This window comes from Phyllostomus hastatus, unplaced genomic scaffold, assembly GCF_019186645.2.
Source record: "Phyllostomus hastatus isolate PE091 unplaced genomic scaffold, TTU_PhHast_1.1 phas_contig_2322, whole genome shotgun sequence".
Classification (NCBI taxonomy): Eukaryota; Metazoa; Chordata; class Mammalia; order Chiroptera; family Phyllostomidae; genus Phyllostomus; species Phyllostomus hastatus.
Window position 1 is genome coordinate 772 of NW_025333772.1, and position 19,902 is coordinate 20,673.

Below are 19,902 nucleotides of genomic sequence, written 5' to 3' on the forward strand. Positions count from 1 at the left end.
ATCAATAAAGAGAAATAACATAAAATATAAGTTCACAGAAAGGTATACATGTTCCATTTGCAAAATCTTTCATATGTCAGGGAGTTATTTAAAAATTATAATTCATCTACATATACTTCTAATTTTCATTAGTTGTTTTCCCAGATCTATAAATGCCTTTCTCGAGGGCTCTATTTTAGGTTACAATGGACCACTTATAAATTCTTTCTACTACACTTCCTTTTTTTCTTTTAGAACTGAGGACTCCACCTTACTATGATGAGGAATGAATCAGGCATTCCCCTATCAGTAGGATGGTGTGACGTATTATGTAATTTTCACAGTTTTCTTTAACTTTCGCTTTCATCTTAGGCTCACATTCTTCTCTCAAGATGCCCAGACTGTCGTCGATATTATTTGTACAGGGACAATCCTTCAACCTTAATGAACCTATTTTCGATTTAATTGTATTCCTTTTTAATTGCCCCTGTGGACTCTGTTCTATGTACTTCTGCTATATTTCCCATTGTATAATGATTCTGAATTCTAGTTCTATTACTTTCTCTCCTTTTCGATGTCATTTGTATCAATAGTCATGGATTATTTGTCACATTTCCTGGGGTCCCCTAACCACTTGAGACACTGGTCATTGCAAATTTAGTTTCAATGACTAGAATGAACCTGAAACAGTTGTTATCAAATGTAAGCAAACCATTGCTTTCCACTGTATTTTATTAGATCCACTGGTGTGATAAAGCCGGCTATTGGCTATTGGTTTGAGTTCATGAGACATGATTGTTAAATATTCACAAATTTTGTGAACTGGTTGTTCAACACAGCCACTATTAAAAAATTAAATTATAAAAACTTAGAACACAATAAAGTACATTAAAACAAAGTAATACATGCATATCATGTATCAGTTACTTCGTGTCTTGAGGTTATTCACATCTACTGTATCTGTAAGTGAAAACATTACGTGATGATGATGTACTCCTGCACAGCATGGTTCCACAATGTGTAATGGCGGGATACTCCAGTTTCAGTTTTGCATTCTGTGATGTCAGGTTGGTAGGTTCAATTTTGCCATGGTGGGAGTATGTGCACCACAGGCAATGACAAGTGCTGTAAACCAGAACTCATCTTTTAAAAAGCCAAATTTAGATCTTTCCAAAGACTGCACTTAGTGTAGGCTAATGATTCTCAAACCATTTTCATGCTTTCACGCCTCTTTTTGCCTAGCTCTTGTCTCTGTGGACAACTGTAATGTCATTTGAACTTGGTATGAATTTTCACATATCCTTGGCACTGGGGATATACTCACAAAGTCTCTGCACTCACAGAACTCTTGTTCAAGTTGGAGATAGAGAAACTATGCACACGAGAAAAAAATTAATGTGATATGTACTATGCAAAATGTGAAAGTTAAAACAGATGTTAGAAAGTAGACAGAAAAGGTGCCTGAGAAGGGCACTGTTTAATTAAAGCTGCAATCTGAAGAACAAGATAGAGGCACCCATGTTAGAAATTAGAAAAAAGGAGCATTCCCAGCAGAGGAAACGGGAAGTGCAGTTCGAAAGGAACTGTCATGCTTGTGAAGCAGCCAGTGCAGCTAAGGGTGGCACAGTGGCTGTGTAAGAGGAAGGAAGGGTCATACCACATCAGTCTGTATACAAGTCCAGGGGAGTTGAATTTTATTCGGGAGACTGTGCACAGCTATGGGAGGGTTAAAAAGAGGTTTTCTATTACTGCCATAAAAATTACAAAAAGACTTGGTAGTTTAAACAACAAATTGATTGTCTTATACATCTTCTTATCTGTGGATCAAAGTCTAACATCGGTCTCGAGAAGCCAAAGTCAAGGTGCCATCAGGGTTACCTTCATTTCTAGGGGAGGATCCTCACTTGCTCATTTGGGTTGTTGGGAGAGTTAATTTCCTCTTGGCTGTAGCAATGAGATCTCTATTTTCTGGCTGGCTGTGGCTGGAAATCAGCCTCTAGAAGTCATTACATTTTTGAGCTCTTGGCACTCTCCTCCGCCTTCAAAGCCAGTAATGCTAGATTGAGTCATTTTTTACCTTTGAATTTTCCCTCCTTCTCCTTCTCCTTTTTTTTTTATCCCAGCTGGAGAAGTTTCTACATTTTTAAGGACCTGTGATTAGACTGAGCTCATCCAGATAATTTAGGATAATCTCCCCATCTCAAGGTCCATAGCCTTGAACACAAATGTCAAGTCTCTTTTGCCATGTGAGGTAACATGGTCACAGGTTCCAGGGGACTGGGGTATGGATGTCCTTGGAAGACCCTTATTCTGCATACCACTGAAGGGGCATCATCCCAAGGAAGGTAACAAGAAACATTCAAGTGGAAGCTGCCAAGAGTCCTTGACTTGCTTACTGACCTACCACCAGTTCCTCTGGTCTGCTGTGCTGAAGGACTAGCACAGCCTGCTCACTCAATGATACTGTCTGCTCTTCCTGAAACAACGTGACTATCTTCTATGGTTTCAAAAAGACAGTGTCTCAGTTATAGAATACACTAGTCTCAAGATGAACCATTCTAGTTACCACTCATTCTCTGCCCAATAAATATATTTGGGAAAGAGCTATTATAATTCACCTGTAGCCTGAACTATATGTATGATTTAGTATAAAGTATACTCAGGTGAACCTGTTTCGTTGTTTTGAGCCAGGAATTTAGAAACCACTATTTCCCCCCAATGTTCTTTAAACTTATCAGCAAAATGGGCGATACTTATTACATGTATTTGTAATTTCTTGAGGGTTAACTAATGAGATGCTGGGCCCTGGGATAAAATTATCTAAATTACAGACAAAATACGAGCTCTGACCCTTACAGAAACAAATTTTCTTTTTACTTTAAGCATCTCTAGGCCCGAAACATCGATTTGAGTAAAGGGCAGAAAATCTCACTGGATGTTCGATCTGGTGGCAGGACAAATGAACTCCAGCTTCTCTGAAAATAAACACATCGCACCATGCACAATGTAGTGCACTGGGTCAAATGACATGGCACATACATACCACTCCACTGGAGGGTACCTACAGGGCAAATGATTAAGAGTTAACGGACTTCAGGCAATTGCACAGGTACACACAAAGAACATATACTCGAAATCACAAGTCTGGTGCTTTTTAGAAATCTGATTACATAATTTTATAAAATTAAGTTTTAAGAGGTTTGATTCAATAGATTTTACAGACAACATCGTTAACTTCTAATTTTTTCATACTTCTAAAAACATTCTATGTTCTGCCTAGACAGGTTTTCGTCATTAAAAGGAAGTATCTTTGTTACTTTTCCTTAAAAAATTTTTTTTATCTTCTATAAAAATCACTGTTTGGTGTCTAAAAGTTTCCACACTAGGATCAGGCTCTTAAATGTGATAATTAACTTGGTTTCCGATGCTGTTTTTTAATGACTGGGTCTTTTTGTTGTTGTTGTTTTAGGTAATTCCACTGGGAAAGGCATCACTTCTTTTGATGCTTTAAAAACAGCTAAAAGGACAAACAGCTATAATCAAGTTCAAAAAAACAAACCTAGTCAGGTTAATATAGTCAACTCTTAGTTACAAGTATTCAGGTGAGAGGTAGTGCTATGAATGGTCTAACAAATGGCACCAATAATGCACACTTACAAAGGCAGTGAACTCAGAGAGCCCCTGAGCATGTGGTGGTATATAAAGTGAAGGTGAGGGGTAAGAGTGGAGAAAAAGAGAGTCAAGAAACACACACGAGTGTCCTCAAGACCTTCAATCATCTAACTGTGACTTCCTCTGGGAGCATTTATAACAATGGTACCGTGCTCAAGATGTTTTTACCAACAGTCCAGACAATTTGAAAATGTAATTTTTCCACAAAATAAGAAAAATTGGCACCATACTGGTTTCAGTGGAACTAGCACTCTGTTTCCACGACAGTAATTATGACTGAATACCTGTTTAGATAGCTGTTTCTAGATGAGGCCATCAGATTTCTGAGGCCGGAAACCATGCATTCCAACATCCTGGGTAGTGACTAGTACCGGCATAGTAATACTTACTGAATATATGAAAGGATGAATGAACCAATCAAAGAGTAAATGAACATCAGCAGTGAGAAAGATTCAGGTATATCAAATACCTAAGTTAAAATGAGACATAACTTCTTCCGAAGAATGAATTGATTAGCTAGAGCTTTTGCATTGCTAAGCTGTTCTTATGAGTATGCAAAAACAAAGAAATAAAGCAGCACCAGACAAATAAGGTGGCAAAGGAACGACTGTCAGAGGACTTAGACTTACTGTATTCATATTTGATTGAAAATTATTAGGATAATCTAAAATACAAAGTGCTTTGAACTTAAAAGGTGGTAAAGTATTTGTGCTCTCAGGTACCAAAGGACAAATTTTCTATTTTATCTAAGAAAAAAAATGTTTGTATTGCAAAATAAATAGAAATATTTTTGTTATTTATATTATGAAAATGCTTACACTTTACTGAGTAGGCAGTGATTATATTTAAATCACTACTTCTGAATTGTAATAAAAACAACTTTAAGTTTCATTAAGTAAAATATTAGGCAACTATACTTTATTCTAAAATAGAGCAGCCAAAAAATTCTGTATGGATTTTCATTAATTTAATGTAAGGCATTTTAGTAACAAGCAAAACTTTGTCAAGTCTTTATTTATACCAAAATAATGTAAAATATAGCACACTGGGCCAAATGAGTTCTGCATAAATTCAAACATTTGTTTAAGGAAGGTTCATAATAACAGTGTGTATAGTTGTCTTCCAGAAAATTGACCTCAACATTCATTAAGGGAAACTAGATTACAATTCCTAAACAGAAGAAAAAGTTACCTTGCCTTCGTAGTTCATTTTTAACAGCTTCAACACCTCCTGTTTTTTCAATGAAATCATATATGACTTTTGATGTTTCTCTGTCTTTAAGTTGTGCCTCTGAGATTCCACACATATCAAAAAGGCTCTTCAATACTGGATCCAAATTATTCAGCTACAACAGATAAAATAACTGCTAACTATAAAGCCCCAATTTTGAAAAACAAGCATAATAAAATGTAATTCTTATTTGTGCTCTTTATGAAATTATTTTGTTTATAAACTCTTAATATGGTTACATTATATGCTAACTAAACTTTCTTATTTAAAAAAGGTAAGAATTGGTTTTATATTTTATCTCATCTCCTTTTTATTCCTTGCCTTCGAAATCAGGGCATCTCATTTAGATTTTTTTCTAACCCATTTATGACTCAGACATATTTAAAGCTCAACTATTCCACCTTATCCTAAATAAGACATAGTTGTAACCACAAATAAATACCAAAACACCCCACAAATCCATTTGAAAATTTGAAGGCAAGACCTGTAACCCTAAGGACCCTGTACAGTGCCCAACACAAGGAGGAACTCAATGTTTGTGGTGTTGATTCTGTAGTTATAACAAAACAAGCAAAAGGATTTTTAACCTGAAAAATAAATATTTCTTTTCAAAGTAATTTTTCCAAATCCTGACTATCTGTCAAATGTGAAATACATATTAGGTAACCAAAATAGAGATAAAATGTTAAAACATTTTTTTTGCCTTAGGTTCCATCCAGTTTGCTCACAGTACCATAAGTTAATGAATGATGAAGTTGCCAAAAAGAATAGTACAATGAAAAGATCTAGATAATTCAACAACTGGATATTCAGAATTTGATTATAGTACTTTTCCATAATTCGGCATGTATGTATCTCCCTGAAATAATGACTGAGCAGAAATAACCTCCTCTTTGCTTTAAAAATGCAAGGACTTTACTTATACAGTACTTAAGGCCAAGGCATACAAAAACTTTCTCTTTAGAGGCTTCCCCACGAATGACACAGCAACACCGTGGTGTCAAACCTCCGTGGTATATGTACATGAACGCATTCAAATAAACACTAAAATTCAGCAAAAGATAAACTGAAAAGAAGAATCTAAAGATAGGCTATAACATACCCACATATTTAGAGTAATAACGCCGATGGCTTGAAAAGATACTTACATCAAAGCCAGTATCTGGATCCCAACCAACACGCCCAATGTGCCTAAAGTAGAAGGTGGGGAAAAAATCACAGTGGGCATGAAAAACAGGACATACATGAAATCCAATCCGCCCGGTGAATTGTTGGCCTTAACAGACAGCTCTCAGACACATAACCATATTCAAGGAAAAACTGCTCAAGTGGTCAGTCAGGAGACCAGGATTCTAGACCAGACTCTGCTGCTTAGTCTTCATCAGCATTTTTTGTACAATCCTTCTGCCTGTTCATTTCTGTAACTGTCAAACTAGCATATGGATATAAATATTATACATAGGAGACGAATTTTGTAATGAGCTAATAAAATAATGCCTGCTAGAGATTGTTTGTGTCTCTTGAATATTCATATGTCAAAACCTAATCCTCAATGTGACAGTATTTAGAGGTGAGAATTTCAGGAAATGATTATGAGGATGGATCCCTCATGAATGGGATTAATGCCTTTAAAAAAAGAGGCCCCAAGACAAGAAAACACCCATCTGTGAGCCAGGAAGTGGGGCCTCACCAGACACCAAATGTTGCTGGTGCCCTGATCTTCAACTTCTCAGCCTCCAAAACGGCAGAAAATAAACTTCTGTTGTTTATAAGCCAGCCAGTCTACGGTGTATGGTACTCTACTACCGCAGCCCAGACAGACTAGGACAATGCCTCTAGGCAACTGCCAAATATCATTTTCTCTAGAGAAAAGAGAAATCGTTTTTATGTCCAAAAAATTAAAGACACAAGTTTATCTAATTTTTCTTTTCTAATGAGTGAAAAAGTAAATAAACTGTAAGATTCACAGAGAGTCCACTGAGCAATAGCTTTAAAAAAAGAGCACAGAACTCCCATGTTACAGGAAATGGAGTAGCTGAAGAACCTACGCATGATGCAGGCACATGAACAAGGGTGCGGGGACTGCCTCAGGGAGTAAGGGGTGCTGGGTGGAGGGGAGCGAAGGGGGGAAAACTGGGACAACTATAATAGCCTAATCAATAAAACCTCATTTTAAAAGGAAGATAAAATAAAACTCCAACAAAATCTAACGAAAATATATGTAAGTGATAAATTTAAGGGTCCTATTGAAAAGAAAATAAAGTTTTGTAACAAGTTAAAAATCAAAAGCCATATGAATAAATAAAAAATAAAGATTAAAAACAACAAAAGAACTATCTTACTGGAAGTTGCTTGGTGTTCCAATATCTGCCTTGGTTACCCTTTTTGACTTTTCCTTTTCTTTTTCCTTGGTGTGGGAGATATTGTTGACTGGTGGACCGTCACATCTATTGGTTGTGATTTCTGGATTTTTTGTGTCAACTGTTGCCATGGGTAGATTAGGACCTGTAAATAAAGTCAAAATAATACATAAAGGATATGATTTAATATAACAGGTGTTACAATCATAACTTATAACTTCAATGTCTTTTTTAAAGTAGGAGCACTTCATTATTATAAATTATTTAGATTTTAAACTTGCCAGCTAATTTTTAAAAAACAATAAAAAAAGAACTGCCTACATTTAAAAAACCTATAAATTCTTAAAACGTTAGCATAGATACATTTTAAAACATACCTGTATTTTTATAACATTAAATTTGACTGTAGTAGCCTCAATTCCAACAGATTAGTCATTGATAAAGTGGTACATATTGCACGACAAGGTTAGTAAAAGGGAAAGAGCCATTTACTTTTAAATCTAAGAAATCTAGTCTTAGCCCTGGCTGGCGTAGCTCAGTGTATTGAGCGCGGGCTGCGAACCAAATTTTCGTAGGTTTGATTCCCAGTCAGGGTACATGCCTGGGTTGCAGGCCATGACCCCCAGCAACCGCACATTGATGTTTCTCTGTCTCTGTCTCTGTCTCTCTCCCTCCCTTCCCTCTCTAAAAATAAATAAATAAAATCTTTAAAAAAAATCTGTTCTTAGAAAAAAAAAGCAATCTAGTCTTACCTCTTTGCTTTATCTCAATAGTTCATGGGAAAAAAAGTACTTATGCAATCATTGCTATTCTTTTCCCAAACTGCCCAATTTAAGTCCAGTAATATGTTCCCATCAGTATATACACATACACTTTGACTACCAGAAGTATAGTGATCAAAAATTTAAAATGAAAAAAAATTCTCAAAGCTCTCATCTCATTTTCAGTGGCGTTAACAGTAAAAATATCTCAGCCACCTTCGGATACTATTAATAGCATCTTTAAGAGTTACATTAAATGTAGCACAAACCTGTTTTATGAATCACAAAAATATTCTTGGTCTTTCATGTTCAGACATGAAAGTTTGAACAGCACGTGTTCCACTTAAAAATTGATTATAGACTTACCTGAAGAGGAGGAACACATGTTCCTTAGAGGTCCCATTTCAATACACGATTCTCTAAAATACCCTCAAACAGACCAAAGTCCTCTGAGGTCACTAATGACAGCTTTCAAAATGCTGTATAAAATACAATCACCACTGTGCAGAAAAACAGCAACACAGCAGGTCTGACACTGCTATCCTTTCTAAGGGCTGCTTGCAAGGTTGGCCTTTAGTTGCTTTCTGTGAATTTGGATTTCAAGAGGGTTCTCATTGTTCCCTGGTAAGACAGGCTCACTGTTTCTGAACTGTTTGCAGTAATAATGTGGTTTATGCTAAACACCTGCTTTCCTTCTCAAAGATTAGAATCTTGGTATGTACTATATGTAATTAGCAACCTATGTATCTAGCCACCTGAGCTTTAAACCATAAACTGAGGCTCTAACAACCTTCTTCTTTAGGCAACATTTCACATGAGTTTTCACAATTCATCACTGGAGATGTGAAGTTTACCCTTGTGACTTTGGTGAGAGAACTCTTGTGTGAATTCCCCCAGAGTTCACCTATGTGCCTTCCCATTGTTGACTTTATTATATATCCTTTCACTTTAATAAATATTTGCCATGAGTCCAGCCATTGTTACTAGGAAGAGAATGGTTCTGCAACATTAATATAACCTGACAGCCAAGGAGAGAGGCCTGGAATGGGCATGGGTGAACAATGACAACTTTACTGTACTACTAGTCATTGTTCACAGACACCACTGAGTGAGCGTGTATACTGTGTGGCTGTTGCATTCAAAATGGCATGATGAGAGAGCATTAACCCTGCATCAAATTTTGCTTTAAGCATGAACACTCCTCTGCGGAAACTATTCAGATGATTCAGAAGGCCTCAGCTATGGGGTACTGTGACTGGCAGCTTCATCACGACAGCATGCCACTCATGCATCATGTCTTGTGCAGAATTTTTTTGTGAAACATCAAACCATCAAGGTGACTCAGCCTCCCTAAAGGCCAGATTTGGTGCCCTGTGACTTCTGGCTTTTCCTAAAACTAAAACCACCTTGAAAGGGGAAAGAGTTCAGACCTTCAAAGAGATTCAGCTGATGGCAATTTCAAGAACTGTGTGAGGTCCTAAGGTGCCTACTTGAAGGGGACTGAAGCAACACTGTCCTATGCAGTGTCTGTTCTATCTTGTATCTGCTTCAAGAAATGTCTCTAGTTTTCATATTCAATGTCTGGACACTTTCTGGAGAGACCTCATATGCTAGGTTCTGTTGAGTCTTCCTAGCAAATCACCAAACGTGGAGGTTACCTTGGGGACCTGAACACAATCACAGAACAGCACACAGAAACCCCAAGAAATGATAGGCTAATGTATATTAAGTGATCACTAAATGCCAATTTCACTGTAATTTTTCAATTGTGCCCAAAACCTCAAAGTTATCTAAAATTACCTGAAAGAAAAGTATTTACCTACTTGGGTAAATTATATATATAACCCTTATTCTCTCTACTGCTACAGATGGAAAGATATAATAAAATTTTGAAAGCCATCTGACACCTTATCAAACAAGTTAAAAATCTGGCAAAATATGTATGTTTAGTATCACCAAAATTCAGCTATTTTCCCCTACTATTCAAAGTACACTTACATGCAAGTATAATATGCAAATATCTAGAAGTTCTACTTATAATTTTATACAAAATTCCATAGGAAGGTGCTCAGGATGGCAATAAATAAATTCTGCTTAGAAAAAAATGGAAGCTAGTGCACAATAAGTGTAAAATCATTAAATGCTAATTCAGGATGTTAAGGAATAATCTGAAAATAACTGGGTCAAGAATTAAAGGTTAATTGTCTATTCAAGTCCTCCACTTATTTAATTGGATTTTGTTATTGTTGAATTGTATGAGTTCTTTATATATTCTGGCTTTAACCCTTTATCCAGAGGTATTGTTTTCAAGTATCTTCTTCCACTCAGATGGCCACCTTTTTTGTTTTGTGGATGGCTTCCTTTGTTGTGCAGTTTTAGTTTGATATAGTTCATTTATTTTTGCTTTTACTTCCCTTGCCTTCAAAGTACACCTCTCCTAAGACATACAAAAGGCCCACACATAGATAAAGGGATGCTCAATTGCATTATCTATTAGGGAAATGCAAATCAAAACTGCAATGAGATACCACCTCACAACTGTCAGAATGGCTACTACTATCAGCCCTGGCTGGTGTGGCTCAGTGGATTGAGTGCTGGCCTGTAAATCCAAGCGTCCCTGGTTCAATTTCCAGTCTAGGGCACATGCCTGGGTCGTGGGCCAGGTCGCCAAAGGGGTGCGCGAAAGACAGCCACACACTGGTGTTTCTCTCCCCCTCTCCCTCCTTCCCTAAATAAATAAAATCTAAAAAAAAAAAAATAATAAGGAAAGCTGAGGATAGAGAAGGTACAGTATGTCTGGAAAGATTCTGACTATTGATTGCTGCACAACAAACTACCCCCCCCAACAAATGGCTACTATCAATAAGACAAGTAATGTGTCATAAATGCATATTCTTCCAAATTGCTTATTTGTTCAATAAGCAAAGGTTGCAGAGATTGGAGAGGAAAAGGAACTCTCACTCACTGTTGGTGGGGGTGCAAAATGGTACAGTCTCTGTTGAAAACAGTTTGGAAATTTTCCCCAAAGTTCCAAGAATGGAGTTACCATATGAGCCAGCAACCCCTCTTCTAGGTAACTAACCGAATATCCAAATACATTTGTTAACAAAGATATATGAGCCCCTATGTTCACTACAGCATTATTCATAGTGGCCCAGACATGGAAACAACTGGTGTCTTTCCACAGATGATTGGATCAAGATGTGGTACATATAATCAATGGAATCTTACTCTCGGCCTTAAGAAAAAATGAAATGCTGCCATTTGTGACAACATGCATGGATCCTGAGAACAGTATGCTAAGTGAAATAAATCCAGACAGAAAAAGTCAAAAACCATATGATTTTACTCACATGCGGGAATTAAAACTGAAAGCAACAAACGAACAAACAAGAAAAACAAAAACTCACAGAGACAACATCATGATGGATACCAGGGGGACGGGGGACGGGGCAGAGGTAAAAAAAGTAAAAGGGATCAAATATGTGGTGACAAAGAGATGTGACTTTGAGTGGTAAACACATGATGTACTATACAGATGATGTATGATACAATTAACACTTGAAATCTATACAACTTTTTAAAGATTTAATTTATTTCTAGAGAAAGGGGAAGGGAGGGAGAAAGAGAAGGGGAGAAACATCAGTGTGCGAGAGACACATCAGTTGGTTGCCTCTCACATACCCCCAACTGGGGACTTGGCCCCCACCCAGGCATGTGCCCTGACTTCAAATTGAACCAGTGACCCTTCAGATCGCAGGCCGCACTCAATCCACTGAGCTACATTAGCCAGGGCAAAACCTATATAATTTTATTAAGCAATATCACTCCAATATATTTAATTTTTAAAAAGTGAAAAACAAAACATAACAACACAACACAAATGGCTTATTAAAGAGCAGATAAAGACTTGGATTTTCAAAGTTGTTCAGATATCAGATTTCTGTGTTTGCTGTAATTTCACAAAATAAGGGGACTTACTGAGAATAACCAGATTCGCATGTTAAGACGGCTGAATTGGGGCCATTCCCATACCATGAAAGACTTATCTTGTGATGTGATTTTACTTCTCATTCTCCCCTTCCTGCTTTCCTTCTTCTCATAATTTATCTTTATCAATCAGTACAAGCAACACTGTCCACACTAAGATGGTGCAAATGATTATTTACTCTCTATTAACTTGATAATAGTATAAATAGAATAGGATTTAAGCATTGACTGAAGAAAGATTCAGGAGTATCAAGAGTTAGGCACTCTCTTTATACATACCACCCCTTCTTGAACTACATGTTCATACAGCAATTACAAGGTGCAGGAAAAGTAGGTTTATAGGTGTGGCTATGTAAAACAGTTTAGTTTTGTATTAAATTGTATTACTTTTATACAAACTGTAAACCTACTTTCCTCCCACCCCATATAAAAAAGCAACCAGATTCACTATTAAAACAAAACAAAATTAACAATGGTACAGTTGACCCTTGAACAACACAAGAGTTAGCTGTGCCAACCCTGAGCAGTCAAAAATTTGTGCATAACTTTTGCCTCCCTCCACTAATAGCCTATTGTTAACCTGCAGTCTTACCTCAAAAAGTCAATTAACATGTGTTTTGTATGTTATGTGTATTATATACTGTATTCTCACAATAATGTAAACTACAGAAAAAGAAAATGGTATTAAGAAAACAAAAAGAGAAAATACATTTACTGTAGTGCATGTATTTATTGAAAAAAATCCACAAGTGGACCTGAGTAATTCAAATGGTGTTGTTTAAGAGTTGATTGTAATTAGTTTTTACAAAAAAGCAAATAAAAATATTTTTATGCTGCTTTAGGTTATATAAAATAATCTATTATACTATGGATGTTCTAAATGGTAAGAGCTGGGTAAAGTTAACTTTAACAGCTTAAATTATCCAAGCTATTAAATTCTTTTCTGGGAAATAATAAAGAAAAGGTTCTTGTAAGTCCAATTCATAACTCACTAGAGAAAATAACTCAGCCACTCATCCCTTGTAGTAAATTCAAGGATGAAGAAGACAGAGGCAAAACAAAAGTGGTATGTAGAATAATGAAGTTTAACTCACACTGCAGTCACACTGTTTCCCTTCCTTCCTCTACCCAAAAACCAGGTATGACTAAACTGTTACACATCAGCCATGCAGTTATAAAGCCCTGGCATTGGCTATTTAGTGTCATTACATATAGATTACTGTAGTATTTGCTAAAACATTTTTAGGTCTATATAAGAAAATCCAGATTAAAGACATGTACAGAAAATTACTATTAGCTGGGATATTACACAGTTTTTTCTAAATGTTTCATTTTATATATGAACACTAAGGGCAAGAAGCATCATCAGATAACCTGTCTGAAGTCACACAATTAATGACAAGGACAAAGGTGAACTCTATCTTGGTTCCTTGACCACTAATCTTTCTATTAACTCTTACCCCTTCTACACAAACTTCAAATCATGAAGTGATTAATAATGCTAACACTACAGATATTAGCTGTTATTTTTTATCATTTTGTCAGTTCTCTCAGTATGCAGTCCAATAGATCATCATTCAAGAACCTCCAAATTAAAAGAAAAAAAAAGGTATTCTACACATTCAACAGGTTATTTTGGTTGACAGTAGTCATTTAGTTTAGAGCTTGGAGGTGTTAGAAAGTTTAAAATGGTGATCTAAAGCTAAATTAAGTATTTGTTTCAGAAGTGACACACTAAAAAAATTGATAACTGGTATTAGGCGAAATCACTTTTTAATAAGTAAAGTTTATAGAAGATGTGGCCACAGAGATATTCTTGAAGCATTTCTAATAAAGTTTATATTAATTATTCCATTTATGAAATTACACTCATCCTAAGAACATGTACTAAGTAAATATATAATGGAGGGGGCTATTTCCCTTCCTTTTTTTTGGAGGGAAAAAAAGTCAAATAGCAAATTACCTTCTTCTAATTTATAGACAATTGTCACAGAAATATTTTTTTAAAATATTTTCATCGAACAGCATTTCTAGTTAATTTTAAAGCTGAAAGAACAAACTAAAGTCTTCCCCTTAACTAAAACAAAGCAGGAACTCTGACCAAGGTAAAATAGTTGATACAGTTGGCCCAGAGGCCTCTGATGTAAAGCACAGATGAAATTCAGAACAAATCTTACTGGAAAGCATCTAAGCTAAGAGGTAAGAATGACCAATAAGGAAAGAAGAAAGATGTGTGGATGACGAGTTACTAAAGAAGACCCCAAACTGCACTTCAGGAATATATGGTACTTCTACACAGAGTGTCTTTTTAATAGTTACAACTTGAGAAGGTCTGCCAAACTAATAATCTAAATGAGAATCTGAGACAATGCATGGACACTGCAAGGCAGTTAAGGTGTCCACTGCCACCTAGTGGTATTGTACCAAATACAGAAAAATAATATCTGTCTCCAAACCAGGGGTCTCCATGCACAGCTGGAGAACAAGACAACCAACTGCACAGCAGGAATAAATATTAAAGTTTCTATTAATAATTATTGCATTATTTACTGTAATATAATATATTATAATATAAGTATATATAATACATTACAGTAAATATTATGTATATATTTTATACATATTATGTATATGTTTTATAATTAAATAAGTATACAATATTGGCAATATATGCTATGTATTTTTGCCTTTTAATGACTCTATTTTTTGTAACTATTTATTTAACAAAAAGAAGTTTGGAACAACTGCACCAAAGGGTCAGAACTACAGATCTCAAGATTTAAAACCAAGACCAATATCAGAGAAAGAAGCTATATTAATTATTAGTATCTCTCTTAGTAGAGGTAATAAAATTTTGAGACACCACTGTCACATAAAAAAGAATAACCAAATTCTATCTGCTCATGGACTACGTACCTCTTCAGAAATACATTTTATATGCATTAAAAAGGTTAAATAGTTAAAAAACCACAAAGTATTTGCATCCTTTAATGATATTATTTGTACATCTACCCTTTAAAATCTCAGGTTACTTTCTCCAGAGAGGCCACCATTAGGGAGCCTTTCCCATTGGTACTCAATACATGCTCAAAGAATGCAAAATAATTTAATAAACTCAAAAAGAGATTAAAATATTGAGCACACATCAAGGAACAAGAATTACAATACTGCTTCAAAGGTTCACAAATGAATGACTTCTGACTCAGCTGTTTCTGTTGCTTCCTTTGCCTCCGCCACATACCAGCTGCATAAATTGAGGCACATCAGTTACCCTCTCGAGGTCTCAGTTTCTCCTTCAGAATCCTGAGCAGCAGTGATTAAGGAAGGGCCCAGGCTCGGGAGTTAGATCTCTTGCGACTGAATCCTGCTCCACTACTTACTACTTAGGTGACCTTGCACAGATAGGTAACCTTACCTGTCTGTGCCCTAGTTTGCTCATCTATAATATGATGATATTAGGAGCTACTTCATAATGCTTCCGGACAGTGCCTGGTAAGTCGTCAATGATCATTAAATAGTAGCTGCTATTATTATTGTTATTGCCTTTATCATGATAACTAATATTTATTAAGCACTTTAAGAACTTCATTTAACTTCCACAGCAGCCCTAAAAACTTTGTATTCAATTTTCCATTTAAAATAGAAAGTCAAAGTATATAATACTTGACACATGGTAAGTACTACTGAAGGTAGTTAGACATTTAAAAATAAAACTGGTAAGGCAAGTAATCCAAAATTTAATATAATATTTGGTTTACGTTTTTATACTGGAAATGAAATTTAAGGACAAATCAGAAAAATAATATAACCATTTAAAAGAAACAAACCCCAACAATCACTAACAGTTGTCATATATTAAGAGCTGTTACTAGGTTAAGTGTTTCCCTGAATAATTATCCTAAATTCTGATGAGAGGATTTGAGGTGCTTTTAAAAAGCAGCAGCTATATTTCCTATGGTAATCAAGGCTCCTGGGATAATAGTTATTTTTATCTTTATAGGGTCAAGGGCCCCATTTAAATGTAATCAAAGGCACGGATTCTCTCTCCCCAGAGAAAAAAAATCATATATACTTACAAAATTTAGCATACAACTTCAGGGAAGATTTATGGAGCTGAGATGATAATCTCTGCACCAGAGGTTTGGGGCTTTGTCATTCCTATCTTGATATTACTTTCTGTATACAGAATTTTTTTAAATAAATGAATCCATAATACTTCAAGTGTTCATTACTCAGTTACAGAGGGATATGGGCAGCTATTATCAATTCTAAATATACCATCATAGTAAGTACTCATTCTGAAAGGGGCTAGTTTCACATTACTAGAGTGAAATAACACTTTGAAGTAGACAAAAAGATAAATCCAAAGGAAGAAATGAACAAATATGCTAGGCAAAATTTAGTCCCTTTAAGGAAGATGGTAAAACTAGATTGTACAGTTTCTAAACTTAATTATAAATACAGAATGAAGATATAATAGTAATCTTTATCCTACATAGTATTCCTTCATCCTAGAAAAAAGACAAATGGTACATTTTCTAGGCCTCATCTATCATCTGTTATTTTAAATAAGAACATAATAAAGGGTACTATAAGATCAGATATTAAATATTAGCCACAATGTATGATACATATTTCTACAAGGATTAAACTATAATCTAAGAGCTTTTTGATGAATAATTATTAAAGAGCTTACCATTTGGGAGGTCTCGTCTTTTCTGTTAGAATATAAATTAAAAGAATATTATTAGACATATATAACACAAACATCAACATACAAAATTAATTTACCTAAACTCCTGTCTTATCCCTAAGTTGATGTGCAGATGGTTAAAGGTCTCTCCAGGAAACTGACATTTGAGCAGACATCTGAATCAAGTGAGAGAGGGAACAACATATTCAAAGGCCCTAAAGAGGAAACAGCATAAAGGAACATCACAAAAATTGGAAAAAAGAATGAGAAAGGAAGAGTGGAAGGAGATAAGTTAGAAGGAGAGCCAGGGACTGGATGATGTAGAGTCCCAAAGGCCATGGTTAAGGAATGTATTAGATGGCATTCTATGTATAATAGGAAGCTCTTGCAGGGTCGTATATAGGGCAAGTAACGTGATATAATCTGTTTTTAAAGGTTTACTCTGGTACTATGTAGAAAAAGATAGTAGGAGGCATAGACTGGCAACAGGGAGACTAGTCAGGGAGTTAGAATAGTCTAGATCATAGACGATGGTGGTTTTAATTAGGGTGGTAGCAGCAGGTGGTGAAAAATAGATCCAGGACATGTTTCTGAAGGTAGAGCCAATGTGACTCACTGACAGGATTTGAGGGGCCACTGTGAACCAGAGTGATAAGGTGGAGCCAATGCCTCTTACTGAGATGAGGAAGACTAGGCAAGAAAACACAGGTCCGACTGGGACTGGGGAACAGGGATCAAGTGTTCTGCTCAGATGTGCTAAGTCTGAAGGCTATTCTGACACCCAAGTAAAGCTGAAGGTTGGGGGAGAGGCCAGTAGTGTACATGAAACTTTGTGAGTCACCAGCATATGGACAGTATTCAAAGCTACAGGACAGAATGAAAGCACAAAGGTAATGAGAATACACAGAGATGTCTGAGCACTGGGGCATTTTCAGCATATTATGCTTTATTATTTCAAGAAAGGTAAAAATGCAACTGAAATTTTAAAAGAAGATTTGTGCAGTGCATGGAGGTGCTGTGACTGATTGAACATGTCAAAAGTGGTTTGTGAAGTTTCTTGGTACTACTGACATTTTGGCCAAATAATCCTTCGCTGTGGGACATTCGTATACATTGGAAGATGTTCTGCAGCACCCCCAGCCTCGACCTACTGGAAGCCATCAGAGGGAGACAGCCGATGTACTCAAAATATCCAAATCAATAAAGTTATTGTTGAAAAAGAAAAATGTGTTGTTTACTTTACAGAAAAAACTAAACACTTTTTGGACAACCCAATATTGCCAGAATAAACTCTTTTGTATGTTCATTAACTGTAAACTTATTTTTGCCTGCCCCTATATTTTGACTAAAAGGAGTCTCAGCGAGCCCTGGCCTATCACTATAGCATGTCACTGAAATAGGTGCCGAGCCAGAGATAATTCCGTAGCATTAAATCCTTTCCTAACATGCTATCAAGTGGCAAATGTCTTAGCCCCCAAAAGAAGTAACAAAAATATAATTCCCTAATAATTCTCCTACTCACTCATTACAGGTGGGATATAAGTGAGGCAACACCTCACCTCTCACCTGCAAAATCATTAAAAGAACAGTATGCATAAACTGGAATATATGTTTTCACTTGCTTGTTTTCTGGATTCAATTTCTTCCATTTTTATGGCTTATTTCCTCTAGTTGGTAAAGTAAATCTTAAATACAGTGATCTTCAAACTGGGGTAATATGTACCCCTGGATGTACAGAAATACTTTTCAAAAAGTACAAAAGAATGCCTAGCTTTGTAGGGTATCTACTGACTTACAAACTCCTTTGTGTTATTTTTCCTACACTGATCTGCTTACGATGATTTTGGGGATTTCCAGTCACAGTATCAGCATAGTAAACATGGCTTGTCTCCTTGCACAACCACATCAAAATTACAATTAAATTATAGAACAATCACCACACTCAGAACCATCAGAAATCAAGTTGAATGGAAGTCTGACAAATTTGGAATTAAAGAAACCACATTCAACCAGACTGGTAGGAGGAGCTGGTCTTAAGCCCCCATGTGGTGGATAAAAGATATCTTGGGAGTACAGTCCCAGCCACACAACAGGGCCCCTGGCCCAGGGTTCCAGTGCCAAGAAAGTAAGTGCCCATAACTCCTTGCTTCAAAAACCATCAGGGATTGAGTCAGTGGAAGAAACTTCCGGAGACTCAAGCAGTTCCTCTTAAAGGAACCACATACGGACTTACCCAGACTCAGTCCCTCTGAGCTCCAGCACTGGGGTAGTAGCTTGAAAGGCACCACTGGCATAGGGGAAGAAACTAAAGTGTCTGGCATCAAGATGACAGCTGGGGTCCAGCTTTCTCCCAGACAGAAAGGCAGGCAGAGGCCACTGTCCCTTTTCTGAACCCTCCCCCAACCGAGCCACAGAGCTGGCAGGTGGGTGCTATATGTGAGAATCCATCAACCTGACTAACACTATTTGCCCTGTTACATCCCCTGAGGCTCCATCCCACCCAACTGACAGCTGTTAACAGTGCTTTTCGATATGAATGACTGGTCTTGGCTCATGCTTCACAACTTCCTAAATCCTTTTAAACTAGCAACAGCTGGCCTCTGTGAGCCCCCAGCCACCATACCTCTTGTTAAATGGCCCCATGCACAGCACTAGCAGCAGCCACCCTACACGCACAGCTTGGCTTCCCCTGGGAATCTCCAATCCCAGAACAAGTAGCAGCTGTCTCAGATTGCTTTATAGCTCATGCAGGGTGGCCCTGGCCAAAACACAGGCCGAGGCTGACCTGGGCCTGCACCACCCAGGAAAGTCCAGGGCTAGTGCACCCAGTGGATGGCTACAGACCATGCTGGAGCACCACCACCCTGCCTCTGCACAACTGTTCCTCCACAGGGAGTGGAGGTTGATGAACAGTGGTCACAGTCAGTCCTTGCACCTGACTGGCCTGGCTAAATCCCTCCCATTGATCTGCCAATAGCAACCAATGCTCAACTACAACAGGAGCATGTATTCAGATCACACAAAGGGTGCACCTCAAGTACCCAGCTTGGGTGATGGAGGAGGCTGTGCCACTGGAACCTACCGGGACACTTATTACATTAGGCCCCGCCACCAAGACACAGAGTCAAAGAAGCTCTACCTAATACACAGAAACAAAGGGAAGCTGCCAAAATGAGCAGATAAAGAAACATGACCCAAATGAAAGAATAGATCAAAA

General features: G+C 36.9%; 1 protein-coding gene across 1 annotated transcript in view; it reads right to left on the reverse strand.

Annotated features, from left to right (window-relative positions):
- Positions 1–899: 899 nt before the first annotated feature.
- LOC123817897 (neural Wiskott-Aldrich syndrome protein-like) overlaps positions 900–19,902 on the reverse strand; it is a 37,086-nt gene continuing 18,083 nt past the window's right edge. The window contains exons 2-7 of the mRNA XM_045837687.1: positions 16,689–16,710; positions 7,224–7,386; positions 6,030–6,072; positions 4,843–4,996; positions 1,637–1,695; positions 900–939 (exon numbers count right to left, since the gene is read on the reverse strand). Of these exons, the coding sequence (XP_045693643.1) occupies positions 931–939; positions 1,637–1,695; positions 4,843–4,996; positions 6,030–6,072; positions 7,224–7,386; positions 16,689–16,710 (450 nt within the window). The 3' untranslated portion in view covers positions 900–930. The remainder of the gene's footprint in view (positions 940–1,636; positions 1,696–4,842; positions 4,997–6,029; positions 6,073–7,223; positions 7,387–16,688; positions 16,711–19,902) is intronic.